The 18,634-nt window shown below is 46.6% G+C and overlaps 1 protein-coding gene across 2 annotated transcripts in view; it reads right to left on the reverse strand.

The window, feature by feature from the left end:
• The window catches only part of PTPRR (protein tyrosine phosphatase receptor type R), a 238,935-nt gene that overhangs the window by 16,270 nt on the left and 204,031 nt on the right, over window positions 1-18,634 (reverse strand). For both annotated transcript variants that reach the window (XM_050935224.1, XM_050935215.1), the window contains 2 exons: window positions 13,768-13,847; window positions 11,513-11,650 (listed from right to left, as the gene is read on the reverse strand). In XM_050935224.1, coding sequence (XP_050791181.1) covers window positions 11,513-11,650; window positions 13,768-13,847 — 218 coding nt within the window. The remainder of the gene's footprint in view (window positions 1-11,512; window positions 11,651-13,767; window positions 13,848-18,634) is intronic.

Raw genomic sequence — 18,634 nt, forward strand, 5'->3', positions numbered from 1 at the left:
CCCCAGCCAGGGTCGAGCTCTCAGCCTTCGCTGGGACAGCAGCAGAGCTCTAGGCCCTGGCTGGAGACTAGCCCCTCCCCTATTCCACCTCTTCTGCCCCCAGCCTTGCCCATGGCCCCGGCCCCATTCCGCCCCCACTCCACATCTTTCCCCCCGAAGCTCCGCCTGCCCACCACGTGCTCCTCCTCCTCTGCCGCCCTGAGACCAGAAAAGCTCTGTGCCCCTGCTGCAGCTCCAGAGCTGTGGTGGTAAGTGAGAGCTCCTCCAGCCTGTGGGGCATGGTGGGGGAGATTTTTCAGGGGCCCTCAGATCTGCCATGCCTCCCCCCTGCAGCAGCATGAGGTTTGGGGAGGCTTAGCATCCTCTGTCCTCCATTATATGCCACCTATGACTTGACGATACTGATATCAGATTCTTATCAGAACAGTATCTGTCTGAAAAGCACATATTGAAGCAATCAAGGTGATATTCACATTTTGTGAATGTCAGAAACATTCATGAGTAACAGGTTGCAGGCATCCTGATGAATGTTTTAGGGTCTGTTTTAGAATATGCTGAGCAGCCACAAATCCAGTTGAAGCATCTGTGTAAATCAGGCCCAACCTGTCTCAAGTTGGGCATCCAAAAACAGAAGTATCCAAAATCAGAGGGCTACTTTTGAAAACTCACCTTTAAAATCTTAATCCATTATACTGAACACTTTGTATAGTATTTTATGCTTAAAAATTCAACTTAGTTTGACTGAAGAAAACTATTTTACACAAAAGATAAATTCAAAATCCAGGTTGGATTTTTGCAGGTACATTTGTATAAATGTACAGAGTAAAATCCTGAAGCCATTACTTGGTTTCTCTTCAGGCAAAAGTCCTAAATGGAACTTTTACCTGTGTGAGGACTGAAACTGAGTAAAGGACTCAGAATTTCTCCCACTCCCACATAAGAATTGTATCCCTATATACTATCTAGGGCCTGATGCACCAAAGCACCTAAACATAGACTTAAATCCATGTTTAAGCACTTTGATAAGCTGAAGCCTAAGAAAGAAGTGTCTATTCACTTTCTGAGCTGCAATGAAAATAAAAAGGTTATTCTCGTACCTAAAATGCTTGAATAAACCTATAAATATAGAGCATTCTTATGAACTAGTAAAGTGAAATTCTCTTCCAGAAATGTACTTGCCAAGCATCTGTTCAAAGGCAGATGCAGAAACAGATAGTACTAACAAATCAAACTCTCTGGTGGAATACCATGTTTACCTGCAGCATAGCTACAATTCATTTCAAATATAGATCACGTGAAATTTACAAAAAACATTTTAGTATCCAATACACAGAAAAAATCCTGAGCCATAGAACAAACTATCCTACACCCATAGAAACCCACACGAGGAACTTTTTCTACTGTCACCAGCAACTCCTGATTCAAAGAACGATGTATATTCAGATAGCTGCTACTGAACAGCCCTCATTGCACAGCAAAACAAAATCATTGCTTTAATGTCATTCATTACCATGAAACACAATCTCTAGTATATACTGCTAAAACTGGAAAAAAATCAGTATAGTTCAATTTAAACATTACAGTGAAATGCAAGACTTGACCATGAGGTAAGAAAAGACGGTTACTCACCTTTGTAACTGTTGTTCTTCGAGATGTGTTGCTCATATCCATTCCAGTTAGGTGTACGCGCCGCGCGTGCACATTCGTCGGAAAACTTTTACCCTAGCAACTCAGTGGGCCGGCAGGTCGCCCCCTAGAGTGGCGCCACCATGGCGCTCGATATATACCTCTGCCGGCCCACCCGCTCCTCAGTTCCTTCTTGCCGGCTACTCCGACAGTGGGGAAGGAGGGCGGGTGTGGAATGGATATGAGCAACACATCTCGAAGAACAACAGTTACAAAGGTGAGTAACCGTCTTTTCTTCTTCGAGTGATTGCTCATATCCATTCCAGTTAGGTGAATCCCAAGCCTTACGTAGGCGGTGGGGTCGGAGTGAAATGCGGCAGAATGAAAACTGCCGAGTCAGAGGCCACAGCCTCTCTTGACTGTTGAACCAGGGCATACTGCGAAGCAAAGGTATGGACCGAGGACCAATGGAGCTTCGCGACAGATCTCGTGGGTAGGTACACGAGCCAGCAAGGCGGCAGACGAAGCCTGAGCCCCGGTAGAATGCATGGTGATGTGGCTTGGTGAAATATGAGCCAAATCATAACAAGTGGGGATGTCCGCCATCACCCAAGATGAGATCCTCTGAGAGGAAAACAAGCAAGCCCTTCCTTTGGCCCGCTACCGCGACAGAGCCGGGGCACCTTAGGAGATGGGTCTGTCAGCACAATATAAATGCGAGCCCTCCACAGATGCCCAAGGAGTGCAATGGTTATGCCCATTGCGTTGAGCTGTGGGTAACATGAAAGGCCGAAACCCCTTAGGGAGGAGACGTAACAGCTACGAGGAAAGTTGTCGTGCAGGACAGGCATAGCAGAGGGCCAGTCGTGAACGGCTCGACTGAGGGAGACATAAGTCTGGTTAAAACGAGGCTGAGCTCCCAGGTCGGGGCTGGGCGGTGCACCCGAGGGTGCGAGCGCTCCAAGCCCTTGAGGGACCTCGAACCCATAGATCGTGAGAACAGGGAACGGCCACCTTAGCCTGCTGGGAGGTAGAGAGGCTGCTAAGTGTATCCTCAGCAATGATACCGTCAGGCCCTGCCGCTGAAGGCCAGAGGCAGGCCAAATAGAGGGGATCGAGACCTCAGCAGGAGCAAGATCGAGCGTATTGCAGCCGTAGAAGAAACACTTCCACCTGGCCCTGACCGTTGACCAGGTGGAAGGCTGCCCGTCACCCCGACTCAGGTACGCAGCAGCCACACCGTGAGGTAAACCAGCTGCAGGACCGAGCGACAAAGCCCGTTGTCGCCCTGAGTGATGAGGTCTGGGTGGGGTGGAAGGGTAATTAGGTCTGTTACTGACAGGCCGAGCAACATGGTAAATCAGTGCTGCCTGGACCACTCTGGAGTGATCATGACGATGCACGCTCTGCCCCTGCGGAGTTTGAGCAGGACCTAGCGGACCAGTGGGAACAGTGGGAAGGCATAATGCAATTGGCCTCTCCACGGCATCAGGAATGCGTCCAAGATCGATCCTGCGGAGAGACCTCGGAAGGAGCAGAACATCTGACATTTCCTGCTCTCGCAGTGAGCGAACAGGTCTGTGTGAGGAAACATCTGAACTTCCGGAAAGCCGAACGCCTCACATGGGGCAGAGTGATCGCTCGTAAGACCAGAAAGGCTTGCTGAGGCAAAGCGTTAAGACGTTCCGAACGCCTGGGAGAAAGGACGTCGCCAGCTCCATCGAATGGGCCATGCAAAAGACCCGGAAATGGATGGCCTCCTGACAAAAAAAAAGGGGGGGGGGCAATGTCCCTCCCCGGATACCCATGAAGCACATGGCCGTTGTGTTGGCCGTAAACACCGAGATACAACGGCCTCGCAGCTGCCGCCGGAACCCCTGGCACGCCAGGCGGACTACTCTCATTTTTGGGGCATTGATGTGGAATGCCAGTTCCCAAGAAGACCAAAGGCCTTAAGCCCGGGGGTGACCATGAGCACTCGAGCAGAGAGATGACGCGTCCGTCGTCCGGGCAGTGAGGGCTGGGGCGGATGAAACCGCATCCCTGCCCACATCAGGGAGGGAGGTAGCCACCACTCTAGGGAGTCTATGGTGTTCGAGGGAACGGTGACCACCATGACCATTGGCTCCCTGTCCGGGCGGTACGCCGAGGTGGGCCGGACTTGGCGAGGACGGAGGCGGAACGTGGCGTGTTTGGATACAAACTTGCGGGCAACCATGGACCCAGGAGACTGAGACAAGAACAAGTCGAGGTCGTTGGGAAAGCCCTTCGACCTCCTATGATTGTTGCCATCGCCTAAAACCGCAGGTGTGATAAGCAGGCTCCAGCTGGGTAGGAGACCAGGATAGCCCCTTGGAAGCCCAACCTCTGCGTGGGAACCAGAGTGGATTGCTCTATAGGAACCATCAGGCCTTGGCCTGTGAATAAGACCGTGACGATGTCCATGCACTGAGCGGTTTGTGTCTCAGAGTCTCCTCGGATAAGCGAATCGATGGTAGGCGGCGACTATGGCCGTAAGCCAGGAGAGTGACCGTTGGCTATAAAGCGGAGGTACCTCCTGTGCGGAGGGAAGATGGCGTCACGAAAGTACGCGTCCCTCATATCCAGGGCGGCATAGTAGCCCCCAGGAGGTAAGGATGGAATAATGGTTCCCAGGGATACCATGCAGAACTTCAACCTCATTCTAAACCGGTTGAGTCCGTGCAGGACCAGGAAGGTCTGACCTGTGCCCGCATGGGGGACTAGGGCATAACGGGAGTAAAACCCCTCGCCCCTTTCGCCCGCCGAAGGGGGACAGGGCTGGAGCAAATTAAAGGTGATACACTGTCCCCAGGTACACCTTGGAAGGTTCGTCTCCGGTCCCAGTGGTAATTACGAGGGACCTTGACCTTGGCTCTTTAGGGGGCCTGACGTTCGTCCGCGACCACCTTGGCCTTGCCGTTAGCCAAAGTTCTGCCTCTGGCTAGGCACAGAGTATGGCGGCTGGGGCCAGAAAGGCCTGCGTTTAATCGCCGGCGTATGCATGCTTAGAGAGCGCATTAGGAGCCCATTGACCACCAGGCTTCGCAGCCTGGGGCTGTCCCTGCCACGACGAGGCCTTTACCAACAAAGGGTAAATCCTGAATGGCAAACTGCAGCTCCCGTCGGAGGTTTGAAACCTGAAGCCATGCACCTCATGGCGACGCCCAAGGCCAGAGTCCTGGCCGCAGTGTCTGCTGCGTCCAACGAGGCCTGGAGGGACGCTCCGGGAACCTCCTTTCCTCTGTCCTCCGAGACGGCAGCGGACTCCTGGCGGGAGGTCTGAAGGAAAACTCCTTCACCCCGGTGCTATAAGTATTGCAGCTAAGCAAGGCTTGTTGCTTTGCTACCTAGAACTGTAGGGCCTCTGCAGAGTACCCTGGCGGCCAAGCAAGCCCATGCGCCAAGCCTCTTTCGGCATTGGGGCGGGCGCCCGCTGGCCATCATGTCAGGATCATGGTCCTGAGCATAGAATCTGCGCATATGGAATGACACAGATGCGTGTGCGGACTGCCACGGAGGTACTAAAGAAGGCACAGGCAGAGTCTCTGACTCACTCGGACCTTGCCCAACTCGGCACCGGGGACCGGCACCGTGAGGCGTACCGGTACCTGGAACGAGATCCAGACCCGCAACCAGAACGGTGCCGGGAGGTCAACCGAGATCTCGAGGCTCGGGGAGAGACTACAGGAGTCAAGGTATCCGCCGCGGCGCCGGGAGTCGGAACGGTGCCGACAGCGGGTCGGCGAACGGAATACCGGGCGGTGCAGCGAGTGTGACCAGTACCGATGAGGAAACAGCATCGGGACTGCCGATGGTGCCGGGCGTGTCGACAGAACCTGGAGTGCCTGCGGGACCGTAATCATGAACGGTGCCGCTCTGCTGTGCTGACAGAGGACGGTCACCTGAAGAGACTGTATCAGGCAGCATCGACTCTGTCATGGCAATGAAATTCCTCGCCGTCGGTAACGTCTCCGGCGTGGAGGGAACAGCAGGCTCAACCACAGCGCATAGTGGGGAGCTGTCAGGCATCGGATTCGACGGCCCTTGTGGGACCGGGGTTGACGGTACCGAGGTTCGGTGCCGGGCGATCCGAGTTAGATAAGCTGGCTGGCTGCGGTGCCGTCGGCACGGAAGCAGCAGGAGCAATAAGCTCAACCACGGCACGTGCCGGGGAGCCGTCAGGCACCGGATTCGATAGCCCTTGTGGGACCGGAATCGACGGTGCCGACATTGTCGGTGCCTCAGAGGCGTCGGTGCTGGGCAATCCGACCGAGACTAGCCCTCTGGCTGCGATGCAGGTTGCACGGAAGCAGGAGCAGGGCTCTCAACCACGGCGCGTGCCGGGGAGCCCTCAGGCCCTGGATCCTAACGGCCCTCGTGGGACCGGGACCGACGGTGCCGACGTCATCGGTGCCGCAGCAGACGTCGGTGCCGGGCGATCCGACTCAGAGGAGCCCTCTGGCTGCGGTGCCGTTGGCACGGAAGCAGCATGAGCAGTAACTCAACCACGGCGCGTGCCGGGGAGCCGTCAGGCACCGGATCCTAACGGCCCTCGTAGGACCGGGATCGGCGGTGCCGACGTCATCGGTGCCGCAGCAGGCGTCGGTGCCGGGCGATCTGACTCAGACGAGCTCTCTGGCTGCGGTGCCGCTGGCACGGAAGCAGCAGGAGCAGTAGCTCAACCACGGCGCGTGCCGGGGAGCCGTCAGGCACAGGATTCTACGGTCCTTACGGGACCGGGATCGACGGTGCCGACGTCGTCGATGCCTCAGCAGGTGTCGGTGCCGGGCGATCCGACCTAGACGGGCTCACTGGCTGCAGTGCCGCTGGCACGGAAGCAGCAGGAGCAGTAGCTCAACCACGGCGCGTGCCGGGGAGCCGTCAGGCACCGGATTCTATGGCCCTTACGGGACCGGGATCGACGGTGCCGACGTCGTCGATGCCTCAGCAGGTGTTGGTGCCGGGCGATCCGACCTAAACGGGCTCACTGGCTGCAGTGCCGCTGGCACGGAAGCAGCAGGAGCAGGAGCTCAACCACGGCGCGTGCCGGGGAGCCGTCAGGCACCGGATTCCACGGCCCTCGTGGAACCGGGATCGACGGTGCCGACGTCATCGGTGCCGGGTGATCCGTCTTAGATGAGCTCTCTGGCTGCGGTGCCGTTGGCACGGAAGCAGCAGGAGCAGTAAGCTCTACCACGGCGCGTGCCGGGGAGCTGCCAGGCACCGGATTCCGTGGCCCTGGGGGACTGGAAACGACGGTGTCGACGTCATCGGTGCCTCTGCAGGTGTCGGTGCCAGGTAATCCAACTTAGACGAGCTCCCTGGCTGCGATGCAGATGGCACGGAAGCAGCAGGAGCAGGGGGTCTCAACCACGGCGCGTGCCGGGGAGCCATCAGGCACCAGCAGGAATCGTAGGCTCTCTCGACCTCGGAAGAAGGGAGCGGTGCCGAGCCGATATCGGTGCCGGCGACGGCCGGTGCCGAAAGGCCTTGGTAGTATCGGCGGGGTCCGGTGCCAAGGAGGCGCTACTGCCCGCCGCTTGATCATCGCTCGGCGCCCCAGGTGGAGGGGTAAGTGAAAATCCCACACCGTTTTGTTCTCGGCTTAAAAGCCTTGCAAATGGGGCACTTAGCTGTCAAGTGTGATTCCCTGAGGCACTTGAAACAGGAGTCGTGTGGATCTCCCTTCGGCCGCGGCTTCTGGCACGCCGGCCCATTCGAAAAACCGGTGAGCCCCGCATGGGCTCCGGGACCGGGTTCATGGAAGGGGCTACTTCCCGAACCCCGCTAACTAAACTAACCATGTTAGCAAAGAAAACGTATAACTATACAAATATATAAATAAAAGGGTTATAACTGCGTAACTATATACGAGAACTACGAGTAGCTAGGGAAGTGGAGGTCAGCTAAGCCGCGCTCCACTGTTCCAACGACCGACACGGGCGGTAAGAAGGAACTGAGGAGCGGGTGGGCCGGCAGAGGTATATATCGAGCGCCATGGTGGCGCCACTCTAGGGGGCGACCTGCCGGCCCACTGAGTTGCTAGGGTAAAAGTTTTCCGACGAATGTGCACGCGCGGCGCGTACACCTAACTGGAATGGATATGAGCAATCACTCGAAGAAGAACTTTAAATTTCTGGTGTACTTTATAACTCAATAGCTCATTGAGCTGAATGGAAACACTTTGGAGCATAAATGTTCTTCTAAAAAGAAATGCTCATTACCTTAATAATGTGAGATGTGTGGAAGGCTCACTGTAACTGAAATTGCACTGAGTAATTTGACTGGTTTCATTCAAAGAAGAATCATCAGTTGCACTGTAAGACTTGCAGAGCTACCATACCTCTTAAATGCTCTGTCTCTCTGAAGATACCAAGAAAGGCAAGAAAACACCCTAATACATTTATAAGAAAAACACATTAAAAAGTTCAGCAGCCACACCATGTGACACATGGTCACTATCAACTATGCGATCTGAAAGGCATGCCCCTCCCTGGGAGTTTAGCTTTCATTGTTAATATGGGAAACAAAAAGTCTAAATATGCAGTTGCACCCTGGCTATTAACAATGGTGCAGTCAGCTTCTGAACCTTCTTGATAAATGAGAATACTGTGTGCTGCTCTCCAAAGACTTCAGGAACAACTTATAAGTGTTTTTCTTGACTCTTTACCAGCACAGTAATTCGCAGCTTGCTCTCTGAGGACAATGCAATTGGATTGTTAATTAAAACAATCCTCAGTTAATATCTCATCTACATTTAGTAAAATATAATAGCTTAATTTTAACAGTCTCCATGTCAGTTTTGAAAATACTCCTTATCATGGCGGTAACAAAAAAGACCTGAAAACAGAGCTAGGATCAAATGGTTCAGGCACATCCACAAAGTCAGATACCAGAGAAATGATCGTATTTTGGACTGTAGTGCAACAAATGGATGATCTAGAAAACAAGTGGGGACAGAGATTGTCTTCTTGCAGAAATTCCACAGGTATACAAACATGAAGGAAGGAAATTGCCCAATGCCTACAATTGCCCATGGCAAGAAAACTGGACCACAAGTTTTCATAGTACTCATCTTGATTAAGACAAGTATTTTTGAAAGCTGTTCGAAAACCACCCACTGGGTCATTCAAACAACTTCATAATCTTATTTCCGTGCTGAGAAAACTCTTAGTGTATTGGATACGTCTACTGTGTTTGTGTATGGGGAGAGAGAGGAGTTCTCTGGTCCTCCATTGAGTTATAAAACCCTACAGAACCCATCACTTTTCCTAGTGATATTGTATCTACTCCTTGCCATTCATATTGGCCTCTTTTTAATTTTCCTTTATAGGCGCCCACCTATTTAAATGCTTTCTAAACATGTACCCGGGAATGAGTGGGTCTTGCAGTCATCACATTAATAAGTACAGGTGAGATTTTCAAAAGTGTCTAAGATTACTAGAAACACAAGTGCCGTTCACTTTCCATGGAACTGGTGCTCCTAATTCTCTTAGGCACTTCTAAAAATCTCCCCCTATTTTCAGTCCACTCCTGCAATACTTATACATGGTGGGAGACTCCGAGCTTTACAACTAGCTCTATACCTTTCCTCCTTTTCCCACCCCCTCACTCACAACCTTTACACGTATTTCTGATAGCAGCAGCTTCTTAAAACCAACTTAATTTGTGATAAACACAAAAGGTGCAACAAATACACAGAGAGTAAAATGGGCCAAATTATGGACTGGAATAACTGCACTGAGGTCAACGGTGGCATGATGACAGCAGAAACTTTATTCCTCTATTGTTAAGTGTGGGCCTGATTCTGCCTCTGTTACTCATGTAAAGTAGCACCTTATGCCACAAGATGTCCCAGGGAGAGATGTCACATGAATAAGGCTGACAGAAACTGGCCCTAAGGAAGCCTGGGTTGGCTGTACATGGTATGTAGTGGGGAAAAAAAACTTCACTGACAGAACGAACAATTCTTAATAAAACCCCACATTTGCATTGTAATATGCATAGCCTGGATCACCAACCACAAGCAGTAATGAAGACTCCTGGAAGCTTCTGAGCCCTGACTTTACACAGCAGAAATGTTCACCTTCAGCATAATGTTATTCAGCACAAGAGGAATGGGGCCTACATACAAGATTTGCATATTGGAAGGCTGAAAGAGATGGGGGTATGCTGCTTTTGAACATCTGTGCGTTTTATAAACAAACCTCCCTGAAAATGATGGGTATGCTGCAGAGAACAAAGGGGCAAAAAATTACAATGCTATTTTGCCGGATAGCAGCTATGTTGTCTTCTTTGCAGGCAGTAAATATTTTACTAAAAAAAAGTTAATATATTGTTTTCTTCTCTGTAGTAAGTAAAATTCTCAACAATTCAGCTTACAATCATCAGGCAGTTCTTAACATTTCTTCCCAGAGTTGTTCATTAGAACGTCAGAACAGTTCATGTAAACACAAACCTTCTCCAAGTAGCCTGGGAACACGAAAGATGTCTCACTCTCTTTTATTAGGAGGAAATTACCACTGTCAGTCCACAACAATGCTGATAAACACTAGTGTGGTGGGCCTGAGCAATTCAGGTAAACACAAGGTTTCCTCATATGTTGGAAACCATTAAACATTTCTTTCAAGTCATTCTTCTCAAACAGTGTTAGAAGTAAGTGTTTAAAAATCCAGTATTTCCTTAGTCAAATATTTGTCATTCTGTTATTGGGGCGAGTTTTCAAAAATATTCCAATAATGAAAGTTACCCAGACATTGGTTTGGCTGGTCTATAGTATCAAAATAGAGCCTGGTATGGAAACATGAGATATTTACAGCACAGACCTACGTTACATAGCTTTCCTGCTTGATATGTAATAAACACTGTATGCTCAACTCCAAACTCAGAGAGAAAAAGGGCCAGATTGGGGGGGTACATGTAGAAGGGAAGGTATAATCAGCCTTCTTCCCACCTGTATCCCCTCAACCAGAAACCAGCCACAATTAAAGGCCCCCCACTCTCAGGGTGAAATTCATACCATACAGAAGGCCTGTGCACCACTTATGTCTCATTTAAGCTTTTAAAATAGGATTAAATAGAATTTAAGTGATACATATACTTTGTACTAGTCTTCTGCACAAAGATGATTTTCACCCTTAGTGCCTTAAGCAATTGATTTGTGTTGTTGAACCATAATGGAAAACCTGGCATCAGTTTGTACAAGTATTAAATAAAGCTAATAAAATAGGTAGGTACATACATCCACAGGTCAACGAAATTATAACAGGCCTTATCTGGCTTTAGCAATTAATGAGCAATGGTCACATATTCTCAGTGTTAATGTAAGGAACTATATATTTTCATACTGGCTAGATGTGATGCTACTATTGACTAAATGCTCCCAAAATGTATTTCTCAACATGAACTAGGTTGTTTTGTAAAACCTGGGATGGATTCTTTAGGAGTTGTTTTGTTTGTTCCAAAGTGCAGGTCTGGAACATAGAGGTAGAATCTTCCCTGGACATTACAGCATCCAAAAGAAGAAAATACTCTATATATAATAAAAATTTAACAGGTAATGATCCCATATGTACAAATGCTACCTAACAATATATGGAGTGTTTCTCATAATGGCCACCCCTCAGCCTCCATGCATATGCTGGGATATGCTCTATACATCTCTTGAGATTGCTATATAATGCTATATCTAATTATCTATCTTAGGTTTTTCCATAATGACCATCACCATAACATTTAAGAGCTAGTTATCTGCTGGAATCATATCTACTATGAGGTTCTTTCTACATAGAATGAATGTATAGCCAGTCTCATTTACAATACAACCACTGGAGTAATTTCTCGATTTAGCCAGTTGATATCATACCTCATTTTTTTCTTTCAGCTTTGTGATCATAACAATGACAGGGCTGTCTTCCTGCCAAACCATCTGCCAGAAATCATTCACGGTATTAATCATGGGACCCTGAGTTGCAATGAAGGACTTCTCCTTGCCACCGTAACCCTGGTTTAGAAACAGACACAGAAGTATTTGATTTAAAGTTATCCCATGCACGGAGACCTTAGGTGAAAGTTCCAAAGAAAGACATGGGAATCTAGACCACAAGATAAATTAAAACTGAAAGCCTGCATGGCCTGTTACAGCTGGTCAAAAATTGTCCAGTGGAAGAGTTTTCTGCTGGAAAATTCTAATTTGATGTAACCAAAATATTCCAGTGCAATGTGCTGATTTTGTTGAAATTTCCCTGCCTGCCTGGTTTCCTGCCAGCCTGCCCAGCTCCCTGGTTTCCTGACCTGCCTGCTTGGCTGCCCAACTTGTCAAGTTCCTTGTTTGGTGGGCAGGTGGGTTTCCTGGCTCCCTGGTAGTTGGCTCTCCAACTGCCCAACTTGTTGGCTCCCTGCCTGGTAGCTGGGGTGCCTTTCTCTGCTTGGCTCCCTACGTGTCTGGCTCCCTGGTTGCCTGACTCCTTCGCTGCCCAACTCCCAGACTGCTTGGTCACCTTGCTGGGCAAATGGCGAGCTTCCCTGTTGCCCAGTCCCAAAACAGATTTCACATGAAATTCTTCAATATAAATATTTTGTGCTGACGCAGAATGAAACAAAATGAAACACTGACACTGCAGAATTTCCCACACAATGGAAATTCCCTTTTCTGGCCAGCTCTACCTGTTAGTTAGTACTTCTGCCATATTCAAAGGATGATTTTGTTAGCAACAGGCCATAAAAAAAACAAAAAAAAAAATGAGAGAGAACAGACTAGAAATATGAAACTAAGTAGTACCATGAAGATTTATGAAGGGAAAAGAGATTTTGAATACATAAATCTTTACAGACTCAGAAGCTCCAATTTATACTTGCTAAGTAGAAAATGCCTCTGAGACCTTATATGTGGGACATTCTGTCAGGACGGCACAAACCTTGAGAGACACTGAAAATTATAAGCAAGCAAAGGAAAGAAGGAGTGAGTGGGGAAATGAATGAGTCATGCCTGTATTCATCTTTATCATGTGAAAAGGAAAACTTGTGAACTTGTACACTGAACTTGGGTCCAGCACCAAAGAAGGAGTTCTTTTGACCTTGTCAGCCAGAGAAGGCTGCGACAACCTCAAAAAGGAATGAATTATTAAAGAATAAAATCATTTGCAGAGCCAGAGATTGTAGCTTTGTTTCTCTCTTCAGTGAAACCATCTCCACAATGGCAGGGACAATGGAGCAATCCATTGACTTACCCATTAGACAGAACAATGCAACAGATCCTCAGCTGGTATAAATTATCATAGCTGTAGTGAGTGATATGCCCCAACATCTCTTGTCAATGACAGGTGTGTCAGAATGTTCAGACAGTCAAGAATACTGAAGTGTTTAAGGTGCTTTACAATATACTGTAAGTTCACGTGAAATTTAATTTACTCACTGTTACTTTTTTTGAAATCATTGATAGTGTTATCGGTGTCAGTAATATGAAGCACCATGGTACTTCATCCCCTGCAGGGAAGGAATACCTCATTACATGTCCTAATTTCTCTTGCTGATTTATAAGCTGTATTGATACTCTTTAAATGGAATCATTCTCCTTAACTATAATGAAGTCTGTGATGCAAAGCCTTGACAGTACAGATGTAAAGTAAGGAAGGCGTGTGTGTGTGTGTATAAATATGTGTATATATTTATGTATTGCTATTTAAAAAAGCAGAATTACTTCCTTTATGGAGTGGAGTGGAGTGAGGTTCTGGAACAACTTCCCATTAGGAGTAGTGGGGGCAAACAACCTAACTAGTTTTAAGATGGAGCTTGATGCTAAATTTATGAATGGGATTGTATAATGGGGCTGGTTGCAACAGGAGTGGACTGGACTTGATGACAGGAGGTCCCTTCTAGAGCTATGTCCTATGTGACTATAGGTTAAATACATACATAACTCTTGGGTGCTTTATTATAAACACCCCATTGGGACCACTTTATCTCACCAATAGTGAGAGGGGTAGGGTAGACATTATCCTTATATCTTATGAGGTGAAGTTGACAGAAATAAAAGGAGAGTGGAGCCCTAACAGAATCAACTATTCAGCTGGAAAACAGAATACTGTCTCAGGAGCACACAAAGAATGTGTGTTTACTTACCCTAATGTAGTTAGCATTTATGTAGGTGCTCAAGGAGTCAGCTGGATTCTTTGGTTTCAAACACACTCTGCTGAGCGGATCTAAGAGGTCAGAAAGATGGAAATTGAAAAGAAAATCACAAAGAGAAGATTTCTACTGAGAACTGCAGAAGTAAATCAAAGACTAGTTGGAGCAAAATAATCTACCATTATCTTGGCATTTTGCACTTTTTGGTGAAATTCACTCCTAGACCGATGGTGTACAAAATGCCTAAACATCCTGTAAGTCCAATTAACACCTGTGTTCTGAGTGCTTAAGTGAGCCTTAAATCAGGCAAAGGCATTGTGTTGATCCTTCTGCACAGGGTGAATCATCTTTTTGTATAGAAGGAATGTTCACTGTAACTCAACATACAAACATTTCATTTGAATAGGTGTCTTGTATCTGGAGAAATGTATAGCCAAACTATAAGAACATTTTCCTTCAATTGCCTAATATTTTGAGGCAACTCCTATTCCCAGCTTCCTCCATGGCCTTGGAGGGTTCTACCTGGCCTGGGACAGAAGCAATTATGTTGAGCACAGGGCTGATGGGATGCTAAGTCCCCAAACAGGGAATTTTAAATCTCTTGTGCATCATGGAGATGTGCTCCTGGGGAATCTCTTCATCCTAGGGGGGTTTGAACTGGGGCCAGAATTTTCTCAGTTACATAGATCCACTCAACAGTCCTCTCACAAAAAGACACAGGAAGGAAGGTGCATAGGAGCCCACACTGTAACTGCCTAGCAGCTAATCTAACAGTAGATATCTAATCAAATAGTCCCCAGAGAGATGATTAGTGGGTGGAGTCCAAGCGAGGTGTAAAAAGGTATATATATGTTGAATTGTGGAACCAGCGTATATACGTTATTTCATCTGTTGGTAAAAGCTAGTATTCTCACAGCATTGCATTTGGGGTTCTAGTCTATATCTTCGTATAAAACAAAAGGGTCAGTGGGCCTGATCCTGTACATGCTATATGCTTAACTCCCACTGAAATCAATGGGAATCCGTTGCTTGGAGCCACAGCAGGGTTTAGGACCATGGTTTATAAAATATACTTCTCAGAATATGAAACTGCATTTATGTCCTTCAGTTCAGGCTACAGTACAAGCAGGAAGGCTTTCTCATTTTGTGTGTTCAGAGAGTAAAATGAACCCTAGTTAGCCTGTGTTAAAAATGTCTCTGTTTGCCTTCCCAATCCTCTTCACATAGAGATTTTATTTTCTTTCCCTTAACCACATGAGGACAGGAAACTTCTCATTCCTTTTCAGTACAGAGTGGTTATTAGCCATTTCCACAAACGCCTTAGGCTACATGGCTTTGGAAAAACACCCACTTCCTTTAGCTTTCACAATGCCTATGATCCTGATGTAGCCTGACCTTTACCCTGAAAATGCTCTTAGAAGAAGACTCAGCCTCCAGGCTGTTTAAATATTTTTCATGCTGAATTTCCCCAGATATTAATGGATCACTAACTATTTTATTAAGATCCCTTTTATGATTCCAATCAACTAAGTGACCACTATTTGAAAATCATAATGTTGCATACATTAACAATCACTCAAAGATATTGGCTGTTTAGAAAATGGATATATGGTATCTATGCAACTTTGTTTAAGGAGAAGTGGGCATTACTCTGTTATTCATAAGTGGGAGTAGTTAAATTATACATGTTAGTGATCTTTTAGACAAGAATGGCAAAGACTCAAGATCTGGTGTCATGACAGCGGACATATTTTATGGGGTGGTGGTGATGCTAAATTCATTAAAGTTTGTAAAACACTTTGAGATACAGAAGATGCTATGAAAGTGCTGAGTATTATAATTCTGAATGCCTGCAGGTGGAAGTGGCATTTAAACAAAGGACCCCATCTTCTACTCTTTACAGAGGTTAAATTACCATTGCCTTCTATCATGTTCCCCAGTAACATATGGGAAGTTCCTATTTTTTCCATCTTTAAGAAATTACTAGTATTCCATTTTTGTCATGAAGCATGCACGCTTCATAGGTCATATCCCACTCTATATATGTACTGGCTTGTATGCTCTTTTTTCTCCATCCTCTTTTTTGTATACCTTTAGCCTGTAAGCCCTCTGGGTATCAGGCTATATATCATTTACAATATACTTCACATGATTACTACTAACAATCATTCATTTATCAGAGGGGTAGCCGTGTTAGTCTGGATCTGTAAAAGCAGCAAAGAGTCCTGTGGCACCTTACAGGCTAACAGATGTTTTGGAGCATGAGCTTTCGTGGGTGAATACCCACTTCGTCATTCATTAATATTGTCCCTAGTCCTGACTCCCTTACTCAACAGATGTTCTGAAATGTGCAAAAGACTCTTTTCATGGTACTGATCTTTAGGAGCCAAAAAAGAGAAATTTGTTCACCTATTTGCTTAATTCTGCAGACTCAGAAGTCCCACAAAACTTTGGAGGGACATCTAACCTTTTAAGAATCATCTATCCCTAATTATTTTGCCTCTGTTTGCTCACGGAATTAATACGTTTTGGGGATAGCTGACATTATTTGGCTAATATTATAAGGCAGAATTTGAAAATATTGTATGCGTCATGGATCTTTATTCATGCAGCACATTTTATAATTGGTTCAAAATTCCAGTTGTATAAAACACCTGTAAACCATACACAATCTTGTATCACACCTGAATCACTTTCCAAAGTACCAACACATTGTCCACTGGAAAAATATCTCATTGACTCAAGGTATGTAAATATATACATGTTTTATAGCGTATTCCAGTGCAATAAAGTAAAGATTTAATTATATTCCACACGTAAAAGTGATCATTCCTACATGCTCAACAATAATGCTAACCTCATATGCATTTAGGTTTTATATTGATACAACTTTACATTTGCCTATTTTGGTTGGATGTATTCCTGGAGGTTTCCTCACATGACATAATCTTTAATTAAAAATTTATTTTTCATTCCTGGGGACTCCAGGACAATCCTGGAGGGTTGGCAACCCTATACTGAACACTGCTTCCATATCAGGGTATGGTTGACTGTACCCAGATTGATTTATTGATTCAGGTGAACATAAAAAACTGCCTTGATGCCTCTGTGCTGAAATGTTTTTTTCCTCCCACTAAAAAAAATTACGACTCTTTTAGAGCCTGCTCACAATCCTGTTGACTTTAAAAGGGAGCAGGATTGGAGAAATAACGATAGAACACAATCAATGTCAGAACTGCAGTAAAAGCTTAAGGGAGACTGAGGATTTTCGGCTTCAAAAGAAGTCGTTTCATGACATCCAGAGACGACCCGTGCCTAACGATGGGGGGGGGGGAGTGTGAGGGAAGCCAGCTTCAGCTGTGTTACTAAGCATGCTCAGTCCATGTTAGCATGCTCAGTACAAGCCAAGCAGCAAATCTGGGGGTCACATGACTCCAGATGCCTTCCCCCATACGTCACCTCTGATGGCATCGGTTTATACACTGGCACAAGGAAGCACTTTGTTCACGTGATTTAAATTTAAGTTAAAAAAATTACTGTCTTTGAACTTGGGGATACTTTAAAATATCATTGTAAAACTCCTAGCACGGGAGTGGCCAACTTGAGCCTGAGAAGGAGCCAGAATTTACCAATGTACATTGCCAAAGAGCCACAGTAATACGTCACAAGCCCCTCGCATCAGCTTCCCCCCCTCATCTCCCAGCGCCTCCCACCCACTGACAGCCCCGCTGATCAGCGCCTCCCGCTCCCTCCCCGCACCTCCCGATCACCTGTTTCATGGCATGCAGGAGGCTCTGGGAGGGGGGGCGGGGGAGGAGCAAGGGCATGGCAGGCTCAGGGGAGGGGGTGGGAAGGGGTGGAGTGTAGGCAGGACCTGTGGCAGAGCCAAGGGTTGAGCAGTGAGCACCCCCTGGCACAATGGAAAGTTGGCACCTGTAGCTCCAGCCCCAGAGTCGGTGCCTATACAAGGAGCCACATATTAATTTCTGAAGAGCTGCAGGTTGGCCACCCATGTATAGCATTTTCTAGGCCTCTTACAGTGAAATTCTAGTGTTTGTCTAGCAGCACTGAGTATTTTATTCTGCAACTGAAAAATCTTTCCTTAAAAGTATTTTGGATCAGCTATAATTGCATTTTTCTATTAAGAAATAAATGTCATTAGGTATTCATTACACTTCATATTAAAGAATAGGACAAAATAGTGTTTATTCATGCCAACCTGCCCCAATGCAGTCTGTCACTTAACAGCTTGACAGATTTATTTCTAAGAAAATGAGAAACTTCTCAGCAGCACAAAGGGTGGAGCGCCAGAACATGGACATTTTCAGGAGAAAATTAATCATTTCAAACATCACTTGTCACTACAGGTGCCCTAGTTCAAGAGACGCACCCAGTGCTTGGAATGGAAAAGCTGACACAAGAGTACTAAGTAGTAGGTTGATATCATCTGAGCAGGAAACTGGGAAGTCTGTTCTCTTAAACCATTCAAATAATTTCCAAACCCTTAGGGTCTGGGAGTGGATCATTTGTGTATTTATCAGAATGTGCCTGGATCCCCAAAATATCTTCTGTAGAAGAGCACAAGGCATTTCTTTTGAATTAATACATGACCAATCTGTTAGCCTCATTTCTCTTGATTTCTGTAAAAGGCAATTACAAAATATCTGTCTGAGACTCTAGCTGTTGTGCAGTGCACGTCAACTAAAAGTGCATCCAGAAGTTAATGATAACTTTTCCAATTACAATGAAAGTGAAAATACAAAAGCATTCCAATTCTTAAGAGTCCTTGACTACTGCTACGCTGTAGCTACCCAATTCAAATACAAACAAACTAGAGTGTAATTTAATGCACTGTATCTAC

The sequence above is a fragment of the Gopherus flavomarginatus genome, chromosome 1 (assembly GCF_025201925.1).
Source record: "Gopherus flavomarginatus isolate rGopFla2 chromosome 1, rGopFla2.mat.asm, whole genome shotgun sequence".
NCBI lineage: Eukaryota > Metazoa > Chordata > Testudines > Testudinidae > Gopherus > Gopherus flavomarginatus.